This window comes from Passer domesticus, chromosome 1 (assembly GCF_036417665.1).
Source record: "Passer domesticus isolate bPasDom1 chromosome 1, bPasDom1.hap1, whole genome shotgun sequence".
In the NCBI taxonomy this organism is placed as follows: Eukaryota; Metazoa; Chordata; class Aves; order Passeriformes; family Passeridae; genus Passer; species Passer domesticus.
The window spans coordinates 12,898,051-12,916,403 of record NC_087474.1 but is presented as its reverse complement, the minus strand read 5'-3'; the positions used below and the strand labels follow the sequence as shown (position 1 = coordinate 12,916,403).

Here is an 18,353-nt window from a genome sequence, read left to right as displayed (position 1 = left end):
AGGACATGAACTGCATGGTTACAGAATAATCTCTCCATAATACTAACAATGTTTACTTCATGTAACAGCTTGTTTATTCAGCAGCTCTCCCATTTAAACCCTGTTATAAAAAGTATAGCTAAAAAGTAGTTTAATTTTATTTTCTAGCTGCACAAGCAAAGAAAAAGCTTCTATGACTATCTGAGATACAGGTTGTAAATTAAAAATACCCTGTCTGTCCAAGAGTGTGAGAAATTGATGAAAGAGAGCAGCTGAAATCTTGTTCACTCTAATTGCCAAGATACTCCAGAGTTCTACTTAATTTATATCTCCTTAATTCTCCTTTCACATGAAGGGTTGGAGAAAGTTTCAAGATAAGTGTAAATGCTCAAAGTGATATTCACAGATCCACAGACTTAATTCTTAAATTCAGCCAACAACAGGAATCACAGTAAGTGAAGAAATTAAAAATTGTAAGAGGACCATCTTTTAAATGCATGATCTCTAGTACATCACAGCCAAGTCAGATCAGAGGAAAGGATCATCCTCAGACCCCATGATACTGGTTTTTCACATTATTATTAATAAAAAGATGAGAACACAGACCTGTATGCCGTAAGCTTGACCCTCAAATAGGAAATCTCATGAACTTTGGATAATCTAATCAAACTAAAATGAATGCCCAAACCTCTCTGTCAGCTGGCTCACTTTCAAGCTTACTTGCTTGAACGACTGCCACCAACTAGGAGGTGACCTAATCCAAAGTCTATCATGCTGAACAGAGAGGCACTGACTAACAAGTGCCTTCAGTGGCTTTGGGCCAGTGCTTCAGAGCAACTGAACAGTATGAGGCTCGACAGAGAAGACAGCTTAGCAGAACATTTAAAGAACAGGCTCAAGCTACAACATGATGCAATATATATATATAAAAATATGTGAAATGTACATAAAATACACATGTATACATAAAGAATATGTAAATGATTTTGCAGAAATATATATAAATACAGATAGGACAATTGAAGCAAGAAGGATACACAAGTAACAGCAGAAATTCCACATTTACAAGTTATCTCAAAAGTAGATTGAGTTTAAAATAATATGTATCAGCATCCCTGATACAACAAAATAATACACATGTAATCTGCTAAAAGGATTTTACTCTGATGCGTTACTGATGAGATCATTGTCGTCTGCCAAATCATCCACATATTTCATTAGAATAAAGAGCTACAGAAGAAACATGCATTAGTTGATTAATGAAAAAAACACAAAAATTGATTGAGACAAGTTCAGTAGCATTATGTTCCTTAATAGAAAAAAGACCATCATTAAAAATTAACAATTGGTGTCTTGAGCTATTTTGTCAGTGTTTTCTAGCTTCAAGGCATGCTCTTCTCCCCTTAGTAGCAAACACTATTCACACACACAGAGACACACATAACCTAAACACTGCTTGAACGATTTTGCAATGATTTTTTTTTCACCCTGCTGTATCAGCAAAATCATAAGATTTATATTGCAACATTTTATTGGGACACACAAAACCATTATGTTGCTAAAAAAACCCCCAAAACAAAAATATAGCACACAAACAAAAGCCACCCTCTTTAGTGATGATCTGATGGTTTAGAAGCTTCCCATTCTAAGCAAAATTGTGCAAGTGCTATTTTTAAAAACACATTTTTAAGTGTAAACATTTATATATTGGCAATAGAAATAGCCTGTTATCACACATTACTAATCAAATTAGTAGATCCAATTCTACTTGTTGGGAGGGAGAGGAATGACTGCTGGAGTGACTCAGCAGCACCACTGTCCTGAGATGACACAAAAGCACTGATGTGAAAGCACCTTGATGCAGGAGCTTGTGAGCATAATTAAAACAGACATTGATAACTTCATTTTCCATGGATCTCCTTGCAGATGTTAAAACTGATAAAGCAGCAATCCTTCTGGTGCAACATCCAGAAGAGGACCCCTGTCAGGAGCATTCCTGCAGAACTCTACTGTCACAAACCAAGAAAAGCACGTTACAAAAGGTCATAGGTAACTCATGAAAATTAAGAATACTCTAAAAAGGTACACCTGTATGTCTTCAGGCCAGATTTTGCCTTCAAGCAATAAAGAAACTCACATGCTCAGCCACAAACACAGAAATTTAAAGCACAGGAACCAAAGTGGCTGCTACTGCAAAATATCAGCCCTTTGAAGTGCCCACCTCGGGCCTGAATACTGTAAAGCATGTGAAGGTCTTCTGTGTTCTATACACACATTTTCTCCCAGCAGCCTCCATATCATTTTCCAAACATTAAAAAAACATTTTTCAGCCCCATTCAAGGGGGTGTTCCAGTACATCTCACCAAGCTAAGTTGACTCAAAAAAGAACAGACAGGACGGCACAACGCTTCACGTACAGCAGCACCGGTGATTCCCACAACAACCTCCTGGAAAGAAGTGCAAACAACATATGTGATCCATAACTGCTTCCAGCCAGTGAAACGTAATCTGCCTGGCTTTGTGAACCACTGTCCCAACTTCGAAGAAAATGGGTATGATGCCAAACTACAGACATGTCATGAGGTTTCTTTCAATTATTTTCCTAAACAGTTTTGATAACATTTCCTGAAAGGCATGACACAACAGGCAGATTATTATTCACACCAAGTCACTCTCTTTTCACAACTTAAACATTTGTAATATTTACTTCCAGCATAAAATGGTGGAACTTTTAAAAACAGATTTCTTTTATGGAAAGACCATCTGTTTGCAAATTTCTAAACAGAAGATAATCTTCTTGCATTGCTACTCATGATTGCCTGAAGCTAGCTGGAGCCTTGGACAGCTCTAATAAATAAATAAATAAAGCACAAGAAATCAGAAAAAAAGCCCTAACTACTTTAAACTACTGTAGCTGAAAAGCAGGCTGAGAAGTTCAAAGGCAGTATCAAAAATTTGACAATGATACTATTGGAAAGAAGGCAGCAAGACAACAGAGATGTCCAAATCTACTCAGTAAGCAACATCACAACACAGTAAAAGTCATCATAAATAATTCATATTCATGGTGGTCAGACAAAACCTGTAAAACTGGGGATTGTGGTATCCCTGAAGGAGTCAGGAATATTAAAAAAAAAATCTTCTGTTTAGGTACAATTTTGTTAACAGTCATCAGTGATGGGAGCAACCACAGAAGTAGTACATGACATTTAAATGGACATTTCATAACAGTCTAAGCATTTTAAAGACCAAAATAATGGACATTTCATAACAGTCTAAGCATTTTAAAGACCAAAACTCTTTAATGTAATGTATGTATTCAAAAAAGAGAGTAGTTATTGACCACAGTTACTTGCCCCAAGCTTAAATTCGATACATTGTGTGCTACTTGTCACTGAAGAAAGTAGCTCATACATGTGACCCAACGAAGCTAATTCAGTATTTTTATATAATAGGTATTTTATAAATATGTAATTTCAATCGGCAACATATCCTTTTATACTATGATTTAATGTACTTGGAAATTCTCCTGTTACCCCTCTCACACAGAATGTGCCCTTGAAGACTGCAGTGCCCTGTTCTAAAATGCAATACTGGGCAGTAAGATACTAAACAGTAATTGAAAGAATATAAATACAAATTACAAAAAACAAAACAAAGCCTCACATACAGAGCAAAGAGCAGGCTCCTGGAAAAGCCTGAGTGGAGGCTGCAGTATGTTAACTCACAGACTGCATACACAAAAGCACACATACAACTCTCTGCTTTGCAACACATAATAGCATACATAGGGATGACAAAAAATTCCCAAATTCTCAGCAGCAACCACTGCCACTATCAATACATTCCTGACAATCTAAAGTACAATGTAGTCACTCTTCTATAACATAAGCAATTTTTCTGTGAAGATGTAAAATCCTACATCCCAGTGGTACTGGGTGCCAGGCTCAGCCCCCATCTCTGGCTCACACTGTGCCAAACAGGCGACAGCGCCTTACCCCAGCACTGCCCACAGCTGCCCTGCAGCCACGCAGCAAGGTGGGCAACCTCTGCTGCTGCCTCTGACACACTCCACAGAGGAGTTTAAAAATTGTGGACCCATTTAGGTAGGAACAGTACTACATTGTGTGCCTCTAATTACTGGTGTCCACTAAGGATCCTCAGAGACAGCGTTTAAACCGTGGCTACTCAGCAACGCCTTCTCTCCACAACTATACTTCTAATTCCTGCTCTGTTCATTTTAATGCATTATTGTTTCCAAATACAATGCTTCAAATTGCAAATTATGTCTGGCTCAAGGGCTGATTATGAGAAACACTAGCACTTCTGCTTCTGTGTGAATAACTCTGATAATAATGAGTGATTGATTGAGCTCCAAGAAGTCCAAATGATGAGAAGGGTCAATTTGAACATTTTTATTAGCTTCTTTTGTTAAATCTAACACTTTTCCAGGCCAGAGACAAATACTGCATCTGGTTACCATGATTTTTTGCAGCCCTACAGAAGTACAATTTAGAAAATGGGTACTGGTCTAAAGGCAGACCTTATAAGAAATGCTAATGAAACATAAAAACCCACCCATTTTACTGGCACTCAAGAGATGGCCAAAGAAAAAGAGAATAAAAAGAAAAAGTTGCAAGGGAAATTTGCTTCAAGACTTTCCTGCCAGAAGAGGGAAAAAAAAATCCCTCAGTAATACTAAGAGGCATCACAGCTCCACTTTACAACCAAAATGCTTTGCTTAATAGGCCTGCTGTAGGTAAACATGAGCTACAACATGAAAATCACTAGAAGTGCTCACTAAGCACATGCAACAGCATAGAAATTAGGACAAAAGTGTAATAAACAAGCTAGTAAGACCAGGAAATTGCAGTTACATTATTCCAAGAACTTAAGTCTTGCAGTCATGCAATTAAACTGTATAAAATCAGCAAACGTTAACATAGACACACAAAAAGTTAATCAAACTAGCTGCAGTTCATCCAGAACCTTCCAAAGATTAAATTTTCCCTACAGATCTCATTATCTAGAAATGTTAATATGTGAGTCAGCACTTTTTCTGTCAGTTATGAGAGATCTTTGTTAATACACACCTCCTAGAAAATAACCTCTGCAGGGTAAATTGAGCAATAGGTGATGTCTGTATCTTTAGTCTCATTCACATATTTACAATTACAGAAGGTAGAAACACCACAGACGATTTCCAGAAGAAGACCATAGCCAACACTGTAGGACTTGTGGGACAAGTCTAAACAAAATATTCCTGATACCAGACAAGTGTGCAGCTGTCATTCTCTTCTCTACAATACCAAAATTCAATTCCTCTCACCAAGCCATAGCACCCAGTGCTGATGGCCGTGGGTTACAGTTTAGGGTGTCCTGCCTCATTCTGAGTTTCACAATGCCACTCAAGTCTCCTTGTGGCTAAAAAATAAAGTTTAATTCTATAACCAAATTAATAATGCCAACAGGACATCTTTACAAGGTATCCCAGAAAACAATTCATTTAAGTGCCCTTGAAGTCTTCAAGACCAGGTTGGATGGGATTTTGAGCAACCTGATCTAGTGGAAGATATTCCCACTCAGTTAGGGTTCTATTAGAACTAAACAGTCTTTAAGTTCCAACTTAAACCATTCTGTGATTCTATGAATCCACATTATCATAAAAAGCAGAGAGCATAAAATAGCAGGCACATTATTTTGAAAGTTTGCTACAAATATAGGGCTATGGCACAGGGACTTAGCCTGAACCAAGGCTCTAGGTAATAAATATTAATATGCCACTGCTGGCTTCACATACCTCTGTCTCTTCTATCAGCTGATATACCCTGCAGCAGGAAAATTTAGTTTACACATGCTGTATCTTCTGGGTGGAGAATGAAGAGCAAGGCTTTGCAGCACCCGAACAAACCATCTCTGGAGCAGATGCAACAAGACTCAGGTGGATCATTGCTGGGACAGCAGTCTGACAGCAAGTCCCTGCAGCAGCTGCTGCCAGGGCTTGCCCAGAGCTACCTGCAGCCCTGGAGATGCCTGGCATCCTGTAGCTGCCAGCAGTCAGAGCCTGAGCTGTCTTCATGGTAAGAATTTGAAAGCAGCTGAAATAACTATATCAATAGTGATTTACACTGCTGGTTATTGTAAGGCCAAGCTGGGAGTTCAGATTTTTTCAGATTCAAAAGATGTACAAAGCAGGACTTGCTCAGGACTAATTACATGTAAGAGATGTGGGGTCGTGAGTTGGGGTGGTTTGTTTTTCCATTTGGTTTCTTTTTTTTTTTTTCCCAACCCATATAAATAAGCTCCTAGCACAGAAAATCTCAGACCTGAACCAGCCCCATACACACTGACATTTTTGTTCTTATTTCTACATGCTCAGGCACTACAGGAAGGAAATTACTAGGCCTGTATTTATTTAGAAACCCAGAGATGATGTTTAAAATAAACCCAGACTTGACTTCAAAGATATCTAGCTCTTGAGATGTTCTTGAAATGATAACAGCTCTGCTCACTCTCAGTGTTGCACACAGTATACAGCAGTTATCACTGCCATTTCACTATTTCTTCTGAATATATAGCCTAAAATAAATCTTGAAAAAAACACTCCAACAATGAAAATGGCACTGATTCTTCACGTTTCCTTTAACTTACACAAGCAGTTTTCTTCCTTTGGGGTTATAAAAAGCAAACAGAACTAGCAAAGTATTTGGAGCTCTACAGATGATACCAGAAATCCTAATGGTTACAGATTATAATGTTGTAGGTATCATTACCTGCTCAGCAACATCAGAGAAAATAAATACTTTAATTGTCACACTACATATGAAACTCCTGCTTGTGCCAGCATGTTGTGCTCTGAATTTCAGGATTTGAACACTATGTGTTAAAGACAATGATAGCATCTATAACAACATTGTGAAATATTTTAGATTTATTTGTGGTATGCTGCTGTTGAAATGTGTAATAGTAGTTCAGCTTGCATACTAAACATACCTGGTGTTGAATACGCTAGAGGCACCTGCAATTGGTATAAAAATATACTGCTTTTATTATTGTGGTACTGAAAATTGCTAATAAAGATTCTAGATGTATTTTTGTTATTTAATCTTCTTTTTCAGACACTTTAAAGCTAATCCATAAACTTTGTCATTGATTAGACATTTCTTTACCAAACACTACTTATAACAGCATAGCATGAAAAAGGAAACTACATACATTTTCAGTGATTCATCTATCCAACATCCATCCACCTTCAAACTACACTCAACACCAGTATCTGGGAGCTCCAGCATATGTTTTTAGCGTGCATATATTTCATATTTATACAACACAGGAAACATCACCAGACATCAAAACGCCTGGAGACACTAGCATGGACAAGGTACTATCCTATTTTCAAAATGAGAAAATAGTTCCCCTTGAAAGTTTAAGCAGCTTGCCAAACTCCAAGAGTTATTGCACTGCAAGCCCAAGAAACATTAAGACTAGCTATGCAGATTTCATTGACAAAGCTAAATCTATGAAGTTAATAGTCAGTTAACATTGACTGAACTATTTATTTACAACTGAGAATTTCTCTACTAATACAGCATTTCCAACATACTTTCAACATGAAATACAAACAGCCTATCAGTAGTACGCTGTTACATTTATTGAAATTAGTCAAGTTCACCAAGTAGCTTCATTAAATTATACTATGTTCTTTTTCCTTTTTGGACTAGAAGCTACAAGACTGATAGCAAAAAAGTCCTGAAAAAAGTGTTAACATTCATAGAAACTAAGAATTTATCTTCTGCAAAAGCAAACATTTCAAAATTTACTGTTAACCACATCATCAGCTAGACCAAACATACAGTGTAAAACTAGTTCTTGAATTCATTCCAATAGGGTCTATTTTATAAACATCTACAGCCCTTTCTTGCACTTCTGCTTATTGTAAGTTTACCCAGAAGTGGTAAAATTTAATACACGATGGAACACTACATTAACTGCTGAAATGTTATTGCACATCAAAAAGGTTTACTGCTGCTTTGTAAACATGCTTACCTGAGTGCCATAAAATGCTGCCATAATGAGTCAGATCTACTGTGGTGCACTGCAATCAGGCCTGTGCACTTGAAATGCAAAAGCAGCTCCTTGATACAAAAGTCATTTACACAATCTCTAAAAGACATTTTTGTATATGGCATACTTCAAATTCTGTAGTATTTTGGAATTAGGTAAATATACCCCAAATCATCAGTAACAGGACAAATTGCCCACAACAGAAGATGTGTACACGTTGTATTTTGTAATTGAGCACAATGGCAGTGTCCCAAGAAACCCCTGAGCTACAGATCACTGAAGTCTGGGAGACAGAGCTGGGAACTGGTCACCCAGTTCTGGTATCCCAGCCTGGGAGCACCTACTGCTCAGTGTCACAGGCAAAGCACTGGGATACAGGGACTTCCTGGGTACCATTTAACTCTTGTGTGGCCAAATTCTTATGCTTTTACATTGAATCCTAAGGAATCAACCAAACATGAGTGGAATTAAAAAGAACTCTTTCTCCCCCTCCAAAAGTAAAATAAACTTTCTCCTTTTATTACTGGCTGAGCTACAAATGCCTGAGGTTTTACTTGACATATGTACTTTGGGATGAAAATGGAAAGTATCAGCATTAATACAAAACTAATTTGAGATATTTAACAAAAAACAGGTGACATTTTCTGGTGTAGCAGGAAATAGTAGAAAGAAAGATTTCTGTCAACTGTTTCTTCCTCAGTTGAACGGAAAATAATCACCTTTTCTAGCTCAGTGGATCATATAAGACACTATTACCCTATCAGACAATCAGCTCAGAATCCTAATAGTTGCCAGTCCAAGACAATTTGGAGTAAGATGCTTGGAAGCACAATGAAAAAAACCCTTTACAGATAAATTATTCCTTAACATTTAGCATGTCATTAATGTAAAGAGTGTCAAATACAGGGTATGTTATTTCCTATACTCTTGGGGTCCTGTGAGGGCAGCAACCCCTGAGGGTAACACTGTATCACAAAGGTCCTTTAAAAAGTCAATTTTTTGCATGAAAATCTTATTGTACATCCACATGTTCTTGATTCATGGGAAGCATAAGTACATGCTGATTGATTCACATTTTTTGTACCAGCAATTATTCAGTGTCTCTAATTCCTATCTTACCAAGGACAAATGCTTTTCACTGGGACAGTGGTTAAGCATTGGAACAGGCTGCTGAAAGAGGCTGCTGACTCTCCATTCTTGGAGATATTTGAAAATAAACTGGCCATGACATTCAGCTGATGAAAAGTTGAAGCTGGGCTGCTGTGAGTAGGAGATGAACTAAGCAGAAAACCTTTTCTGCTCAAATCACTAAGAGTGCAGTGCTTTGAATATCCATTCAGTCCCTTGTAATTTATTTTTTTTTCATCTAGAAGTTATCAACAGATTCAAAGTGGGGGAAATACTACTTCTATACCTCATTGTCACTGTGTTTCTAATATTTCCCTCTCTCTTATTCTTTCTACAGAACTTATGTTCCTCTTAGTTTTTCCTGAAGCAACAATTTAAAAGCCTAAATAAGGTCTCTGAAAGCCTTATACCTACTATTTCCCTGCTGCATTCAGGGAAACACAGGTGCTCACCAACTATTTCTGTGCCAGTGTATTCTGTTCCAGAAATTATACACTGGTTTAATCCCATTTTGCCATTTTCACTGAAGGGTTGCATAATTACATCTTTAATGACTATTTCTTTGCACAATAGTAGGACAAGTTAACATCTTAACAGGAGGCACCAGCCTGCCAACACAGCACAATACAGATCATTGCTCCTGGGAAATACAGTAGTAAGTTGGAGCTTTGCCTTTTAGAAAGGGATCAGCTGTCCTGCAGCTGCCAACTTCAGTACCTTAAGAAAATATGACTTAACCACCTATGTCATCCCATATACAAAACTATATTAAGTTGCATTCATTTTCCTCTAAGTCAACATTCCTATTCCTGTTTCTAAAAGGATTTTCAAAGATGACTAATAATCTACATAATCCACAGCATCCACAATATATACCAATGTACAGGTGCTATCAGTAGTGAATTAAACCTCTAAAGAAGCTTTTCAAGAGATAACAAATGTCATTAATAGAGCTTTTCACCTAACAAATACTTCATGTCTCAAGACAGTATTTACTTATGATACTTTGTTATGGACTAGGGCACTGCCTGTTTAGTCTTCAATTATCACATGAGGTGGAAGAAAAAATCCTTTTTCTATATGAGCTTAAACTGAAATTGACTTTGAATCTCTGAACTGTCAACAAATTCTTCCCTGAAAAGGCTGGCTTTGCAGAGATTATAAAGAAGGTGTCATCCTTGACACTTGTGTTCTATATTCATCCAGCAGGCCTGGAAGAGAAGTGTGCAGAACGCCGGGCAGGATGGCGGAGGGCTCAGCTGTCACCCTGCCTGCCTCCCTCGCTTGCTTTGCAGGCAAAGACAGTGCTGAAGGTGTCAAAGGTTCTCTATTTAAAGTCGCTGACAAGCAAAGGAAGAACACTGGGAGAATATGTTAGCAGCCACTATGAACTCATCTCTAGTAACAAGTCATCCTGACACTTCTGGATGTTAGAAACAAGAGCCCTGATTCTAATGAAATTTTAAAAAAATCCCAAAACAACCAAGCCCCCATATACTACACCACCATCAGATTTATAAGTTCAGGATTTACTCTGGGAAAATCCAGTGCACAGAACACATAGAGCAAAATCCCTGCTTTCTGTCAGAGTGACAAACCAGAAAGCCACATACGATTATGTTAATCTCCCACTTCAAATCTCCCTTGCACAATTGCATACCACTGCTTTCTGTGTTTCGTTTAAAAGTCACGGAGTTTACTAACCACTTAATGAAGCCGCATTCCTTAAATCCCTGACAGATTATGTGAACTTGTTTGGTTTAGAAACATAAATTTGCCATTCCACTACCCCCTGCCCCAATGACATCTTAGTCTAAAGCGGGTGTGCTCGGGGCTGCAGGCAATGAAACACACCTCTCCTCAAAGCAACTGCCTCCATCAGCAGCAGGAAACAGGACAGCACAGAAATGCACACAGAAAGGAAGGAGCACTGCTTATCTTTCCAAAAAAGAAAAGTTATTTCCAACCAAGCTTATCTCTTTCAGTCCCTTATTTAGTTTTAATTGGAAAGAAGGAAATGAAGAATATGAAAATGCTTAGAAAGACCCTTGTAAGAGTCCTGGGTAATCGTCTGCATCAAAGATGACAATTTGCTGCATGGCTGATTTCATTTAAAAGGCTTTTCTGATGCTGTGTGTCACAGTGGCCAGCTGAAACTTTGAAAATGGATCAGGACAAAGTAGCCCAGAGGAGCACAGAAAAGGTGCATCAACAGTATCCAACTTGCAGACGGGATGAGGTCGGTGCTCCTCCTCTGAAGTGAAAGGATATCCTGCTTAGACCCTGCATCCAGGATTACAGTAGATCATGGATTTTCCAGCTGGTGGCAGAAGGGGGGAAGCAGATGTGGACTTAATGACAGTTGTACCAGCTGGCTTGTAATAGCAGCAGGCAAAAACCAGAGCACAAATGGCCCCAGATCCCATTTACCTGACCAATGACCCAGCTCAGCGTTTCTGATGAAAGTCTCAGCACAAGCGGCACAAGCTGTCCGCAAAGTTCTCATATGAGCATTAGCAAACCCAGGCACAACTCAGTGTGCACACAATGAGCTTCCAAGTTTGAAGTGATGCAGCTGACGGGTGTTTAAGCACTAACCTCCTCCTCTGTGTTCCAAGGCTCAAGATTTATGGTGTTTTGTTCCATGAGCTCTAAAGAAAAAAAACCTCTAACTTTCAGAGCTCGTTCCCATGTTTTCTATTAAGTCCATATATCAGTAAGTGTCATTCACCAATACAAAGTCCTATTAGTCATGCTTCCAAGGAAAATGTCATTATTGCTGCTTCTTAAGCTACTGAATGATAGAAATCAGACCACAGATTTTGTTTTATCAAGTTTGAAGTATTTGCCAGTCCTGCTGATTAGGATATAATTCAACAGCATTTTACACAACTCTGATATGTTTTAGTTATTGTGCTCAGTTAAAAGTCTGAAGATTGCTATTAAATGGAAGAGAAAGAAGGTTATTACTAAATCAGTGGTATAACCTTCCTGAGTTGCTTTTCATCTCCTCACAGACATTACAATGAGAAAACTTAAATGAAAACCAGAATAGGCAATACAAGGAAGTCATGTAACAAGCAGTAATCCACATAGGTTATTCTCTCAAATGCCTAGTCAGTGGTCTCAGATAGCTCATGTGGTTGAAATGAGTAACTCAGAGCTACAATAGTATGTTTGTAAATCTGGACATGTCCAGTGCACCTTGGAAACAGCTGTGTGGGGAAAAAATAGCCAGCAGTATAACTGATTTCAGCTAAACAAGGTTGCAAACTGAATTATCTATTTCCTCTGACAGAACTGGAAGATGCAACACTGCAAGGCTCCCAGTAATTATTTTAAATGTAATTAAATCTAATTAGGATTAGATTTTAATGATAATCTGGGGGTATTACATTTGCATTGGTTATTCAGTGCATTGATTTACCCACCTATGTGCTACAACATGTAAAATGGGAATTAAGGATCAGCTACCATATGTTATGACTTTACATCTCCATCAACATTACAGGCCAGATCTTAAAGTATGCAACCTCTAATAAAAAAAAAATCTATGCATATGATTAATTTTGAGCATTCAGTCTTGCTCTGCGAAGCTCAATACAGAGTGCTTATGTTCTCCATTGAAAAGTCAAGTTTAGGTGGGACTCAGGTATTAATTCCTATGGTAGAAAATGTATTTAATTAATATAACATACTTATTCACAGATGCTTCAAATTACATTACATCTATTCCATAAATGACCCCCAAAACTGATGCAGATATTTTTTGCTTAAACCCCAGGTTAAGATACAAGTCATATTCTCCATCTTTTATTCTCATTATCTGCTCCCCCACAAATCTAAACCTACCATATGAATTTTCAAAGCCATTTTTCTCCAATCATATCAAGGGTTAATTGTTTCAGTAGGTTTTTTATCAGGCAATGAGTGACTGTCCCTAGATATTTTCAGCAAGACATGACTAGCTATCTTGGCCTCCCTACTATTCCCTTTCCTGCCTCTGGAAACCCAGAATTGTTTTGTTCTCCTCATTATTCTCAATGTCTTGGAGGTTCATTTTCACCGAAAGATGTTATTCCTCAGACAGATCCTTTCCTGAGACTGACCCTTTGCTGGACATATTTTACATCATCAGTTCAGTCACCCATCTAACAACTGTATCCAGGCTTGTACACTGGGAAGAAGCATGAATTACGTAAAGGGATTGTAAGTGATCAGCAACACCACAGCAGATGTGTCATTTTATCATCATCCAAAACCTTCAAATACAATATCTCAAATGTTCCTCTCTCATATCCTATGGGGATCCACTTTCATATAAATACTCTGCACACAACAGGGGAAAAGGAAGGGGAAAAATGCACCATATACCATTTTTCTCTCTCAGGAGAGGAATGTCAAAGAATTGCACAACACAGAGACCCATTAAATTAATGTACCAGCACTAATTACAGGCACACTCTTTGCAACTCTGAAGACTCTTTCTTAAGGCAGCACTATAATAACTTCTTCAACTACTGATTCTTTTTGTCAGGTTAATTTTTATCAATAAACAAAACCTCTATTTAAAAACAAAATCAGACTCAAAATAAGTAAACATATTTCATATTGCATTTGGTGAAGCATACAGATTTTTATAAACTTCTGATGTCAAAACATATATCCACTGAAGGCTTCTCAGCAGTGAAACAAAAAACTAGCAGAACTTCTTATCAGCTCCCCAAAAGCTATTTGCCCAGCTGGCAGTGGCCATCCAGACACCCTCTAACTGGAGAAGGAGGCACTGCTCAGCACTTCACAGGCCACAGGATTTGGCACATGATCCTCTTGAAAGGCTAAGACAAGAATGATTCCAATACTCAGGTAAAACAATTAGATTCAGGTTTAAGCAAAGCACTGCAGCACCTGCCTCTCCTCCAACAGACCAACATTTCTGCTCACCACTTTTCTAGGCCAACTTCTGTCCTATTTTCATCTGTGGGGAGACTTCTCAGCCAAATGGCATAATTAAATAATCCATTGTGTCCTGAAGTGTCAATTTGAAATACACAGGTGCTCAGACAGATTTATGTCACAGTCAGAAGGGTGAACTTCCAGCCTGTCCACAGCCCAATGCCAGCAAAGGTGCTCTGGAGATAACAGGAGCTGTGTGTGTCAGAGCCACACAGTTTTGCAGTTTTGCAGTTTTCAGCTCTCTGCCAAGGTTATGTCAATCCTCTTTACTATGTTTGACACAAGCAGTAAAACAATGGAGGTGTTTAGAAGATTTACTTATGATTTTAACTTCTTATCTGAATCATTCAGGGATTTCTTGGAAATGATGCCTAGATGCTGAAGGATAAAGGTAACTTAGGGCTCTCTAGTGGGACTTTCCATCTCACAGTAGAGTTTAATGAAGATTCCAGCAGCAAATCCTAAGATTTTTATTGAACACAAGGTGATTTATTTTTATACATCACACAGACTCTTCTTTTTGAGATGCCAGTTTGCATATAGGTAATGAAAACCCCTTTGGCTAAATACAGACATTGGAATGAAGTGTCAGCTAATACCAACTTCATCCCACAAGTGTTTTTGACCATACAATCTAATGAAGAAAGATTATTTAAAGATTAGAGCACTGAAAAGGAAGAAAAAAGTGAAAAAGGAGAAAATAAAATGAACTACAAAGAAATTACAATGTTGTACGGAACTAAAACATCCAATTATGCTTTGATCCTGGTTTGAATTTCAAATGTCACTGTCATCATTATTTTCTATCACACAATTTCTTTCAGTGATTACTTGATATCTATGATATATGTCAAATGTACAGAAAAACAAAACATGTTATAGGTAGAAGTTGTAGCTTATTTTGCAGACATAACAAAGCCCATCTCTCAAAAATTATTGAGAAGCCTGTCAACAAAGCAAATCAAGCACCAAGTGGAAATGAGGCACAATGTTTAATTCTCTCAATCAGCATTTTCTTGCTTGCCAGGAACACCTCTCTTGTGTGGGCTGACAAGGTGCAAGCTAATTTACAGATCCAGGAGGAGTCAGTTATATCCAGATAGCACTGCTCTCACATTAATTAAGAGGAGACCGAAAAGTAAATTTCACTCAGAAATTGTAGTGAAGGAAAAAAAACCTCAAGAAAATGTTGACTGTTATGAAGAGCAAACAACAAAGCATTGGATCATCCTATCACTCAAATTAGTGTTGTTTCCAGACTGGAGATTTCAGAAGTGTTATATCAAGCACACAGAAAAGGTTACCTAGCCTGGCCCATGGAGCTGCCCAAGCTTTCTAGATGCTGTAAACACTTTCTGACTGAACTCACAAGACAACACTCAAGGTATCCAAGATGCTACTGCTTAGAGCCTGTAGAATTTATTATGCATATTGTGCCTCAATTTTACCTGTCATTTCTGCATTTAAAAATGACAGAGTGCAGAAAAGAACCACTCAGCATTTCACATCTCCTGCCTTCCACACTCTGCCAGAGTGGGGTGCAATGCTCTGCTCCAGTCTTGAATTGAGGCAGGCAAATATCCGAAGGATGAGGGCATCCCCATGGGCTTCACAGGCTGAAGGACTCTCTTCCTACTTGACATGGGGGACTATCTCCTATAATTCTTCTTCTGTTCTATGGCATACACTGTCTAAGAGCCTGGTGCTATTTAGTGTTTTCAAAAGCAGATTTCAAAATAATATTTTCTAATTAACTACTTTTTTCCCTAATTAACTACTTTTTCTACTTATTACTCTTGTAGTATGATTCTCAGCCACAGAAAAATTCTCAAGAACCTGTGCAGTTACAACACATGTTAAACTAATATTTTAGAGGATAAAGAACGTAATGGAATGAAAATTAACTGAACGTCCCTTTATGTGATTTCAGAGCAGAATCATTAATAAATAATTAAAATAGTACCAGTACCTCACTTTAAAATTAAATAACAAAACAAACACTGCTTTAATGCTGCTTTTTCTTTGAAATGTGTTTATTTACTCTAGCTGGCTAAAAGAAGGACTGGTTTCCTTGCTCCCTCACCCCTATCCACAAGTGATCAAAGATGTTTGTCATGTTACAACATTTACCCACAACAGCAGGGTGTACCTCAGCAGTGTGCTCCTTTCAGATCACTTATGTCTGCTGGAGAGATGACTCCTTTAAAAAGAACTCAGTGTTTGGTAAATCAGGTCTTTCACTGACCCGTTCTCTATGGATTCTCAGAGCACACAACCTCAGATCCTGTCTTCCTTGAGAGAAGCATGCTGTTTCTCAATCTCAAACTGATTAATCTCTTTCACATCATGCCTCCATGATACCAACAGTCTTAATAGTAAAGCAAAGAAAAACATTCATTTAGCAACACATAAGCTTTGGGTACAGTATTAAAGAAGAAAAATAAAACAAAACCTCAAATGTTTTGAGTTGTCAAAGGATATGCGCAATACTTAGACATCACCAAAGACTCTTTCAAAACCAAGCAGTCTGTAGCTTAAAATTACTTTTTCCTTTGTCTTTCCTTTCCTTTGGCCTGCCAGCCATCTCATTCTTTCATTCTGAGATGCTTCCCTTTTATGACACCATCCATCGGCTCAAAAATTGAGATCAGCCTATATACATTGTGTATGGATTTGCATAGTAAAATATGGCCTCAGCAAGAATTACAATATAATGACTAATTAAAAGAAGAAACTTCTTTTTATAATTCACTGTACATTTGATTGCAAAGTACCTACCTGAACATGTCTCCTAAGCCTTTCAGCATTCCTTTCTTTGCCTTCATTTTATCCTTCTCTTTATCTCGATCTTTCTTCTTTTCCTTTCCAGTTTTTTTTCTGTCACCTTTATCTTGGCTTCCATTCATGTGTCTCTCTAATGAGTGGGATGGCTGGTCACTTGCTGTGGACACAGATTCTCTACCAGATCTTGAGCTCTCCTCTGTGTCTTCCTCCACTGAAAGCACATTAAGAAACATCAGTGACATAGGAACAAACAAAAATTGCAGACTTTTTGGTATATTCCATAATGTATTTTGAAGCATGATATATGCAAAACCACAATCAACTCTTTTTTTTTTTTTAAATCAGTAACTGCTTACATGGTTTTCCAAGAGTGTTCATTAGAAGTATTAAACTCATAAAAGCGAGGAATTCACCTTTGCAGACCACTCTGCAAAACACAATTTGCACTTTATGTGTACTCTGGATAATGTATGGATTAATAAAGAGGATTAGCAAAGTGATATTAATTGGCCCATTTTGTTTCAGTATCTAAATCAGTTGAGGAGAGATTTAGAAATATCTGCAAGAAGTAACAACAGCAGTGCAGCATGCCTTGTCCATAAATTCTTAGTAATATTCTCATAAAAATATGAAAGTCGTTAGGGAGTGTTAGCCCTCAACACAAGCCATAATAGACTTTTTTTCTTCTGCAAGTAACATAATAGTTTTGTTATGCTTCTTCATTTCCTGAAGCCATTTAGAACACATCATGCATTATGACTGTTGTTTTTGGTGTTATTCTTGGTTGAGATGAAGGGGCAGCCTGGGAAGTTGAGGTGGGGAGATTTTATCCAGTGGAACAAGTAGAATACTTTAAGGGCAGATAAAATGTTCTTTCTCTGTTTCTAATCCAACACCAGGAGTCCTAAAGCACACCCAAGGTTAGACTTAATAGCCCACATGTATTTCAGAAAGTTTGAAAGAAAAATTTCTAAAAGAAAAAATCCATTGAAAATCTGAAAACTGCTTCAGTAGTTTAGTAAGAAAGAAATAAAACATTTCAAGCTGGTGGGTCAGAACACTGCACTGCATGCCTCGTGAATCTGGGACTTTCCATGAGCTCTAACATTTTATATCATCATATTTAAGTAGGGCTCCAACCATCTCCCAGCTTTCCAACAGACTGCACAAAGCAGCAATTAGGATCACAGATGCATACTTAGTATTGCCTCCTGTAGCTCCAATGAATTCAAAGGCTCCAAACAACTTTTGGCAATAGAATTTGAAAAAATTTACTCTTGCTTTATACATACACAGTCTATGGAAAAGAAAAATAATTTTTGTACTCAATAGATTTTGAAATGGTCATGGCTTATAGAAGGAAAAAAAAGGGTTTTTAGCTTCACCTTTGTTTACTACTTCTTAATATTATTCTGCTAATAATTCTCAAGACCTCAGCAATT

The 18,353-nt window shown here is 37.7% G+C and overlaps 1 protein-coding gene across 15 annotated transcripts in view; it reads right to left on the bottom strand.

Annotated features, from left to right (window-relative positions):
* The window catches only part of PARD3 (par-3 family cell polarity regulator), a 441,795-nt gene that overhangs the window by 121,077 nt on the left and 302,365 nt on the right, over positions 1 to 18,353 (bottom strand). For all 15 annotated transcript variants that reach the window (XM_064395692.1, XM_064396060.1, XM_064395762.1 and 12 more), the window contains one exon: positions 16,906 to 17,122. In XM_064395692.1, the coding sequence (XP_064251762.1) occupies positions 16,906 to 17,122 (217 nt within the window). The remainder of the gene's footprint in view (positions 1 to 16,905; positions 17,123 to 18,353) is intronic.